This window comes from Hippopotamus amphibius, chromosome 9, assembly GCF_030028045.1.
Source record: "Hippopotamus amphibius kiboko isolate mHipAmp2 chromosome 9, mHipAmp2.hap2, whole genome shotgun sequence".
Classification (NCBI taxonomy): domain Eukaryota; kingdom Metazoa; phylum Chordata; class Mammalia; order Artiodactyla; family Hippopotamidae; genus Hippopotamus; species Hippopotamus amphibius.
In genome coordinates this window covers 27,280,749-27,291,548 of record NC_080194.1, presented here as the reverse complement: position 1 = coordinate 27,291,548, position 10,800 = coordinate 27,280,749, and the positions used below count along the sequence as shown (strand labels likewise).

General features: G+C 42.2%; 1 protein-coding gene across 1 annotated transcript; it reads left to right on the top strand.

Moving 5' to 3' along the window:
* Nucleotides 1–490: 490 nt before the first annotated feature.
* Nucleotides 491–3,152, top strand: LOC130829304 (tetratricopeptide repeat protein 19, mitochondrial-like). Its single transcript, XM_057695671.1, has 2 exons — nucleotides 491–700; nucleotides 766–3,152. The coding sequence occupies exons 1-2, from the start codon at nucleotides 526–528 to the stop codon at nucleotides 1,704–1,706; spliced, it is 1,116 nt and encodes a 371-aa protein (XP_057551654.1). The 5' UTR covers nucleotides 491–525; the 3' UTR covers nucleotides 1,707–3,152.
* Nucleotides 3,153–10,800: the final 7,648 nt, after the last annotated feature.

Sequence of the window (10,800 nt, the reverse complement as noted above, 5' to 3'; positions counted from 1 at the left end):
GCTTTGAAATTTTTAAAAGATCTTCGGGTGATTCTAATGTGCAGACAGGTTTGGGAACTGCTGGTAAATCATGTGGAAAACCAATCAACATCAGGTAATCTATGCCGGGGAGGAAACCCGACTGTTATGAAGGTTCTATAAGCATTTAAATGTCACTCAGTTACATGCACGCACACACCAGTGTTTGTAATATGTAGGAAGAATTTCCACTTAAATTCAAGAACCATTTAATAGGAAGATATCACAGTGACAAAGAATCCATGATTATGGTATAGTGGAAAGTACAGGGGGCTGGGTGTTAGGACCCTGGCTCTGTCATTCTCCAACTATATGATTTTTTTTTTTTTTTTTTTCTCCTAGAGTCTGGAGAAAAAACTCTAAAAGTTCTAAGTTGTGAGGTTTTACTAATTTTACTAACTAAAATTTCTTAACTTTTCCATTTGAAATCATTTCAGATCTGCAAAAAACGTGCAAAAGGGGACTTCCGGGACGCCGGGCTGCCGTGCGCAGAGGACGCGGGCGGCCATGTCCCGGCTTCTGGGCGCGGGCCTGGCCCGGGGCCTCCTGCGGGCGGTGGGGCGGCGAGGCCGGGGCCGCCCGGTGCGCCTGCTGCCGGGGTCGGCGGGAGGCCGGACGCCCGCGCCGCAGGGCCGAGGGGCGCCGCGCGGCCGGGGCCCGGGCCTGCTGCCGCTGCTGGCAGGTGAGGGGCGCAGGCCGGCGGGCCGGGCGGGCCGGGCGCGGTGATCTCAGCGCTCCTTCCCGCAGCGCTCGCCTGGTCCGCGAGGCCCGCGGCGGCGGAGCGGGAGCGGCGGGACGCGGGCGAGGCGGCGGCCGGGGACGCGGCGGCCGAGGCCGAGGCCGAGATCATCCAGCTGCTGAAGCGAGCCAAGTTGTGCATCATGAAGGATGAGCCAGAAGAGGCAGAGCTACTTCTGCATGGTGCCCTTCGCCTTGCCCACGAGAGCGGTAACAAGGAGGCCATCACTTATACTTATGATTTGATGGCCAACTTAGCGTTTATACGGGGTCAGCTTGAAAATGCAGAAAAACTTTTTAAAGCAACAATGAGTTACCTGCTCGGAGGGGGCATGCAGCAGGAAGACAATGCAATAATAGAGATCTCGTTAAAGCTGGCCACAATTTATGCTGCTCAGAATAGACAGGAACTGGCTCTTGCCGGCTACGAATTCTGCATTTCAACTCTGGAGGGAAAAGTTGAAAGAGAAAAGGAATTATCAGAAGACACTTTGTCAGTGGAAGAGAAAGCCAACACCCACCTCCTCTTGGGCATGTGCCTAGACACTTATGCCCGCTACCTTCTGTTCTCCAAGCAGCCGGCAGAGGCACAAAAGGTGTATGAAAAAGCTTTGCAGATTGCTGAAGAAATACTAGGAGAAAGACACCCACAGACCATCGTGCTGCTGAGCGATCTGGCCACCGCCCTGGATGCGCAGGGCCGCTCCGACGAGGCCTGTGTCCACGCGCAGAGGGCAGCCGACCTGGCGAGGCAGGTGGAGCACCCGGAGCTCCACGTGCTGCTCAGCAACCTGGCTGCGGTCCTGATGCACAGAGAACGATACACCCAAGCAGAAGAGATTTACCAGGAAGCTCTGACACGCGCGAAGCTGAAGAGAGACGAGGTGTCTGTGCAGCACATCAGGGAGGAGCTGGCTCAGCTGTCAAGACAAAGGTCTGCTCTGTCGTAGCCGCACTCCAGGCCCTTCCTTGTAGGGACCTTCAAGTCATACCTCTTATTCCAGCCCCCCGGGACGCCCTCCTCAGCAGCTCGAGTCCCCTCAGCTTAGCCTCGGTAGAGGACAGGCTGTGGACACTGCATATGCTTTGTGTATAAACCTTTTGTTTTGCAAAGAAAACTTCCCCCCGACCTGATTTGCTTCTAAGGACGGATGTCAGTGGGTGCTTTCCGTTGTGACAGATGGTCGGGTAGGTGCTGTCCGTGCTGGTCCCAGCAGAGCTCTAGACGAAGAGGGGCCAGTTCCCCCCTGGGACGGATTTCAGCCAGGCACCTCCCCCTGAGATGATGGTCCCGACTCACTGCCTTACCTCATTCTGTCGATACCTGGCGGGCCAGAGCCACTGGGCCTCTATCTCCTGAAGCCCAGGTGGGACTCAGTGCAGTGTCTTGGCATGCCACCAGCCCGAAGTTCTTAAAGTGTGAATTAGGCACTTGGAAGTATAGTTTCCTTTTGATTGTAAATAAAAGTGAACTGTATGTATCTGGTTATATACAGCTGTGAAAAATTGAGGGCAAAGAGTGATGTCCTCCTGTGTCCCTGCTCTCTGAGCACTCACCCCTCTGCACCCGGTCACAGGGTAGTGTTGTCTGGGGACAGCCCGGCCCTCTGACTGGGGGCCTGTAGGTGTGTGATGTGTCCCACTGGTGCCGTAGAAGCATCCGGGTCCTGGACCCTAGCTCAGGCTTCTGGAGTTTGGGCCTTAGCACCCTCTCTTAGCGTCTGGCTGATGACCTCACTAGGATAGACCACGTGCTCAGAGCTCTGTCACACTGCCTCAGGGTATGTAAAGTACGTACACACAGGGCACACCTTGACGTTTACACCCAGCAGTTTAGGCGGTTCTTCTGGGTACCAGGAAGGAGCTCTTGCTGCTCTGCCGGTGGCGGTGGGAAGGATAAACTGGTATTTTTTGGTCCCTGTGTACATACATACTGGAAGAATCCTTTCAAAATCAACTAGAGACTCTACAACAATATTGTATGTATTTCATAATCTTTGAGTTTCTCATTAAAATAATTTACTAAAGAGTTAATAAAAATAAAATACAGGGATTAGATTAAAACTGGAAAAAAAAAAAAAGTGCAAAAATAGTACAAAGAATTCCCATATGCTGTTCACCTAGCTTCCCCAAATATTAACATCTTACAAAGTTATTAAAATCAGGACATCAACATTCATACAATTTTATTAACTAATCTGCAAATTTTGCCAATTATCCAATGAATATACTTTTTCTAGGCAGAGCCAATCCAGGATCACACATTGCATTTAGTTGTGTGTACGTGTGTATTTGTTAACTTTGACCAAAAAAATCAAGCCTATCCAAAAAAGTTGCAACAATAGTACAGTAAATTCTAGTATGCCCTTCCCCTAGATATATCAGTTGTTAGCAGCTTGCCACATTTGCCTTCAAGCTTTCTCTCTGCATAATTCTGTTTTTTTACTGAAGTATTTCAGAAGTTTCAGACATTGTGATCCTTTACCGTACATATGTGAGTAAGCATATCCTAAGAACAAAGACATTCTTTTATAATAACCATCTTATAAAAATTATCATTTTATCAAATTCAGGAAATTTAACATTGTTACTGTGGCCAAAGTATGTGGTCTGCTATTTCAATAAACAAAGAATGTTACGACTATCAAGCCATCAGCCACCGTAGCTGCCAACAAAAGTGCACCCTGAAGGGACCTCGGGATGGAGATAAACAGGATACTAGCCCTAGAGAACTGAAAGGCATATCAAAGGCATGATTTCAGTGAGCCCAGATTCTTACATCCTCCCATACATAGAAAAGTGCTAAATTCATTAACTTGAGCTGTCTGGTTTTCTTTAATTAACAGTAATCTTGATGTTCCAACTACCTGTTTTTGTTGTTTTTGTTTTTTCACAAAAACTCCTATATAGTATATCCCGCCTTCTCCCTTACCTCTTTGGAACAGCTCCTCGGAGCTATCTGAGCAGCTGTTGCTTGAGCTTCAGTCCTCAGTAGGTCCACTGAATAAAACATAATTCTCAACCTTTAGGTTATGCGTTTTTTTTTTTTTTTCAGTTGACATTACAGTACTATTGATCTATTATAACATCTGGTCCATATTCAGATGTCTGAATACTGTCCTTCATAGTAATTTTTTTTTTTTGTAATCTAGGATATAATCCAGAATCAAGCTTTGCATTTACTTGTTATGTCTCTTTCATTTCCCTTAATCTAAAATAGCTCTTCAGCATTTCTTTGTCTTTCATGACATTGACATTTTTGAAAAGTACCGACCAGTTATTTTATAGAGTGGCCCTCAACTTGCATTTGTCTAGACCAGTGTTTCTCAGAGTCTGTTCTGTGACTGATGCTGGTCTACACACCAGTGTCACCCAACAATGAGGGGTCAACATAGAAACTGAAATTCGTTATGCCTTTGAAAATAATTTTATGTCTGTTTTATAATAAAAATTGAGGGCTTATATTTTTATGTCTTTTGATTTCATTTTTCTAAGAATTCATTTTTATTGTATTTTACAAAATATCAGTCCTCAGTGGGTTGGATATTTAAGGTCCTTTGTCACAGCTGCTTTGAGCAGCACTGGTCTAGATGAGCTTCTTAAGGCTAAGGACTGTGCTTTAGTCACCTGAATCCATTACATTCAGACTGTAGAGTTCAGTGAATGGTTGCCTGTGGAATGACTTAAAATGCCCATTCCTTTATTAGAGATGCTTTTCTTATGCTGAGTTCAAATCTGTCTCTCCATAAATTATACATAGGAACCTTACTTCTGCCTTCAGAAACATCATGTAACATTTCTATGCATATACTTAGGTATTAGCTTTTCAGAGATTTAAAAACTGATACACATCTTAAAGCCCCATTTATACCAAGCAAAGGTAGTGCCATTTCTTGTACCATTTGTAGTAATTAGTATTAAGTTCTGCTGAAAATAAGAACACCTCAAACAAGAATGACTTATTGACTTTGTTTCTTATGTTCTTCAAGTTCAGAGGTGTCATTCTAGGGCCGGTAGGGAAGTTTCACAAATCATCAGGGATGTACTACCTCTATTTTGCTGTCCCATTGTTGCCAATGTGTGACTTCTACACTTGGAAAATGCCCAGTTCCTGGACTTGGTTTCAGAGGTAGACAGGGTCATTGGAGGAGTTTGACCTCACCACTTTCTACCAGATAATCAGCAGTGTCTTTTCCTCTCCACTGACCCATCTCTAATGGGAATAAAACCAGCCGTAAAGAAACCCTTGCTAAATCAATCAATGTGATACATCATATCAACAAAATGAAGGATAAAAACCATATGATCATCTCAATAGATGCAGAAAAAGCTTTTGACAAAGTTCAACATCCATTTATGATAAAAGCTCTCCAGAAAATGGGCATAGAAGGAAATTACCTCAACATAATAAAAGCCATATATGAGAAACCAAAAGCCAACATCGTTCTAAATGGGGAAAAACTGAAAGAATTCCCCCTAAGAACAGGAACAAGACAAGGGTGTCCACTCTCACCATTATTATTCAACATAGTTTTGGAAGTTTTAGCCACAGCAATCAGAGAAGAAAATGAAATAAAAGGAATCCAAATTGGAAAAGAAGTGAAATTGTCACTCTTTGCAGATGATGTGATGTTATATACAGAAAACCCTAAAGACTCTACCAGAAAACTGCTAGCACTAATTGATGAGTTTAGTAAAGTAGCAGGATACAAAATTAATGCACAGAAATCTCTTGCATTCCTATACACTAACAACGGAAGAGCAGAAGGAGAAATTAAGGAAACTCTCCCATTCACCATGGCAACAAAAAGAATAAAATACCTAGGCATAAACCTGCCTAAGGAGGCAAAAGATCTGTATGCAGAAAACTTTAAGACATTGATGAAAGAAATCAAAGACGACACAAACAGATGGAGGGACATACCATGTTCCTGGATTGGAAGAATCAACATCGTGAAAATGACTGTACTACCCAAAGCAATTTACAGATTCAATGCAATCCCGATCAAATTACCAATGGCATTTTTCACAGAACTAGAGCAAGAAATCCTACGATTTGTATGGAAATGCAAAAGACCCCAATAGCCAAAGCAACCTTGAGAAGGAAAAATGGAGTTGGTGGAATCAGGCTTCCTGACTTCAAACTCTACTACAAGGCCATAGTGATCAAGACAGTATGGTACTGGCACAAAAATAGAAAGGACGATCAATGGAATAGAATAGAGAACTCAGAAGTAAGCCCAAACACATATGGGCACCTTATCTTTGACAAAGGAGGCACGAGTATACAATGGAAAAAAGACAGCCTCTTCAATAAGTGGTGCTGGGAAAATTGGACAGCAACATGTAAAAGAATGAAATTAGAACACTTCCTAACACCATACACAAAAATAAACTCCAAATGGATTAAAGACCTACATGTAAGGCCAGACACTATAAAACTCCTAGAGGAAAACATAGGCAGAACACTCTATGACATACATCAAAGCAAGATCCTTTTGGACCCACCTCCTAGAATCATGGAAATAAAATCAAGAATAAATGAATGGGACCTCATGAAACTTAAAAGCTTTTGCACAGCAAAAGAAACCATAAACAAGACTAAAAGGCAACCCTCAGAATGGGAAAAAATACTTGCCTATGAAACAACGGACAAAGGATTAACCTCCAAAATATACAAGCAGCTCATGCAGCTTAACACCAAAAAAGCAAATAACCCAATCCACAAATGGGCGGAAGACCTAAATAGACATTTCTCCAAAGAAGACATACAGATGGCCAACAAACACAGGAAAAGATGCTCAACATCACTAATCATCAGAGAAATGCAAGTCAAAGCCACAATGAGGTATCACCTCACACCAATCAGAATGGCCATCATCACAAAGTCTGGAAACCACAAATGTTGGAGAGGGTGTGGAGAAAAGGGAACTCTCCTGCACTGTTGGTGGGACTGTGAGTTGGTACAGCCACTATGGAAAACAATTTGGAGGTTCCTTAAAAAACTACAAATAGAACTACCATATGATCCAGTAATCCCACTCCTGGGCATATACCCAAAGAAAACCATAATCCCAAAAGAAACTTGTACCATCATGTTTATTGCAGCATTATTTACAATAGCCAGGACATGGAAGCAACCGAAATGCCCATCAACAAATGAATGGATACAGAAGATGTGGCATATATATACAATGGAATATTACTCAGCTATGAAAAGGGATGAGATGGAGCTATATGTAATGAGGTGGATAGAACTACAATCTGTCATACATAGTGAAGTAAGTCAGAAAGAGAAGGACAAATATTGTATGCTAACTCACATATACGGAATCTGAAAATGGTACTGGTGAACTCAGTGACAAGAATAAGGATGCAGATACAGAGAATGGACTGGAGAACTCGAGGTATGGGAGGGGGCGGGGGGTGAAGGGGAAACTGAGACGAAGCGAGAGAGTAGCACAGACATATATATACTACCAACTGTAAAATAGTCAGTGGGAAGTTGTTGTATAACAAAGGGAGTCCAGCTTGAGGATGGAAGATGCCTTAGAGGACTGGGGCAGGGAGGGTGGCGGGGACTCGAGGGGGGGGGTCGAGGAAGGGAGGGAGTACGGGGATGTGTGTATGGAAACAGATGATTGAACCTGGTGTACCCCCCAAAAAAATAAAAAAATAAAAAAATAAAATAAAAAAAAAAAACTAAAAAAAAAAACCAAAAAAGACAGTATGGTACTGGCACAAAAATAGAAAGGAAGATCAATGGAATAGAATAGAGAACTCAGAAGTAAGCCCAAACACGTATGGGCACATTATCTTTGACAAAGGAGGCACAAATATACAACGAAAAAAGACAGCCTCTTCAATAAGTGGTGCTGGGAAAATTGGACAGCAACATGTAAAAGAATGAAATTAGAACAATTCCTAACACCATACACAAAAAGAAGCTCAAAATGGATTAAAGACCTACATGTAAGGCCAGACACTATAAAACTCCTAGAGGAAAACGCACGCAGAACACTCTATAAGACATACATCAAAGCAAGATCCTTTTTGACCCACCTCCTAGAATCATGGAAATAAAATCAAGAATAAACAAATGGGACCTCATGAAACTTAAAAGCTTTTGCACAGCAAAAGAAACCATAAACAAGAAGACAGCCCTCAGAATGGGAAAAAATACTTGCCTATGAAACAACGGACAAAGGATTAACCTCCAAAATATACAAGCAGCTCATGCAGCTTAATACCAAAAAAGCAAATAATCCAAACCATAAATGGGCGGAAGACCTAAATAGACATTTCTCCAAAGAAGACATACAGATGGCCAACAAACACATGAAAAGATGCCCAACATCACTCATCATCAGAGAAATGCAAGTCAAAGCCACAATGAGGTATCATCTCACTCCAGTCAGAATGGCCATTATCAAAAAATCTGGAAAGAATAAATGTTGGAGAGGGTGTGGAGAAAAGGGAACTCTCCTGCACTGTTGGTGGGAATGTAAGTTGGTACAGCCACTATGGAAAACAATTTGGAGGTTCCTTAAAAAACTACAAATAGAACTACCATATGATCCAGCAATCCCACTCCTGGGCATATACCCAAAGAAAACCATAATCCCTAAAGAAACATGTACCATAATGTTTATTGCAGCACTATTGACAATAGCGAGACCATGGAAGCAACCTAAATGCCCATCAACAAATGAATGGATAAAGAAGATGTGGCATATATATACAATGGAATATTACTCAGCTATAAAAAGGGATGAGATGGAGCTATATGTCATGAGGTGGATAGACCTAGAGTCTGTCACACAGAGTGAAGTAAGTCAGAAAGAGAAAGACAAATATTGTATGCTAACTCACATATACGGAATCTAAAAATGGTACTGATGAACTCAGTGACAAGAACAAGGACGCAGATGCAGAGAATGGACTGGAGAACTCGAGGTTTGGGGGGGCGGGGGGTGAAGGGGAAGCTGATACGCAGTGAGAGAGTAGCACAGACATATATATAGTACCAACTGTAAAATAGATAGCCAGTGGGAAGTTGTTGTATAACAAAGGGAGTCCAACTCGAGGATGGAAGATGCCTTAGAGGACTGGGGCAGGGAAGGTGGGGGGGACTCGAGGGAGAGTGGGGGGGAGTTGAGGGAGGGAGGGAATACGGGGATATGTGTATAAAAACAGATGATTGAACTTGGTGTACCCCCCCCAAAAAAAAAGTAGTTAGTAGAATACCTAGTGTAAAATAAACAATACATGTTAGTTAAAAAAAAAAAAAGAAACTCTTGCTAGAGGCAAACCGAAGAGCCCTCCAAAACTTTCCCAGGGGAAGTGTCCAGCTCAAGATGTCTACTGATGCTCTAGCTACTATATCTGCGTTCCTGCCAGCAGATGGAGGAAAGGGTAAAGAGCATATCCCTCCCTTTAAAGACATTTCCTTTCCCAGAAATCACACAAAACACTTCCATTTATATTACTTGGGTTGGAACTTAGTCATATGGCCACAGTGAGCTCCAAGAGAGGCTTGGAAGTGTAGTCTTTTATTTTGGTGATTCCTGTGCTCGGGAAAAAATTGGTGACTTTTTTAATGAAGAGGGGGAATATAGATATTGATCGACAAATAGTCTTTGCCGTCTTGCCCTTGTGTGCATGTCCTAGCATGTATGTCTCTTCTTCAATGTTTTGATTGCTTGTTGGGTGTTTTCATTTTTTTAAATGAAATTTAAATTTAAATTTGTATGTGACATTCCAAAAACAAGTTGGACATGATGCATCTTATATAAATGGCCTCAATATTAACCAGCATTTGAGTACCATGTCTCAATGTGAGACTTCTAAGAATATAAACTCATTTGTTTGAGAAGCATTTGTGAAGCTTCTGCTGTGTGCTTTGGGATTGAATGAAAGATTGGCAAAAGTATTAAAGAAATGTTTTCTTGTGTGTTTGCAGGAATTAAAAATATTTGAAGTTGGTAAAGGTGATAACACAAGTAGACTAAGTTAATGTAAGTTTGATTTACATTTAAATGCTAATAAAATCTAAATGGTGACACCTGCCAATTTTACTCTTTTTACTTTTTTGAGGCAATTTCTCCAATTTTCTACAGCGGGATATGTGTGTATCACAACTTTGTGAATCACCATTCTGGGCAAATAGAGAGATTCATCATACATTTCCACTGGGGATGCTATTTAATGATGTCGTTAATACTGCAAGAGGACTTCTCAGGTAAGGCTGCTTAGAGGAGGTAACAGTTGAGAAGAGGTATAATATAGGATTTTAGAATTCTATAGCTAGATCTAACCTTGCAGATCTCTACTTGTTAAAACTATGGCTCAGAAACTGTGATGTTCTGAAGGCCCCTCAGCTCTCTGGTGTCAGCAGGGCACCCTGTTTTGACAGGCATTTTGCGCCTGTGATTTTCTGTAGATTACACTCTTTTTAAAGATGTGAGAAAAAAATTAAATAGGATCAATGAGACTACTGGAATGCAAGATGTTGGAGAAAGAGTTATGTGCGTTTATAACAACAGCAAATGCCACTTGTGTTCTGAACTTGCAGTTAAATTGATTTTTTTTAAAGAATATGCATTCTTTATTATAGTTCTTCATATACAATGTTATACACATTTTTCACAAATGAACCAAAATGAGAACAGATTTCTCATTACATTGAAGCCATTGAAATCCACAGGCGCAAAATGCCTGTCAAAACAAGACAACAGGAGACTTCCTTCGTGGTCCAGCGCTTAGGAATCCACCTTCCAATGCAGGGGACGTGGATTCGATCCCTGCTCGGGGAGCTGCGATCCCACACGCCTCAGGGCAACTAAGCCCACGTGCAGCACGTGCCGCAACTAAGACCTTACACAGCCTAATAAATAAATTAATCAAAAAACAAACAGACAAAAGACAACAGGCCCAAAGTAGAGTCACTTATGCTACTCCCCATGTTACCAAACAGAGAGTTAACTTAATTACACATTTGGCTTCTCCCAGAAGTGGAATTTTCGACCAGTCAGGACCTGCCTG

Bases quoted from the DNA above. Each gene is read 5' to 3' on its own strand.
- LOC130829304 (XM_057695671.1), top strand. From the start codon at position 526: ATGTCCCGGCTTCTGGGCGCGGGCCTGGCCCGGGGCCTCCTGCGGGCG. The intron at 701-765 runs GTGAGGGGCGCA...TCCTTCCCGCAG, and splicing joins CCTGCTGCCGCTGCTGGCAG to CGCTCGCCTGGTCCGCGAGG.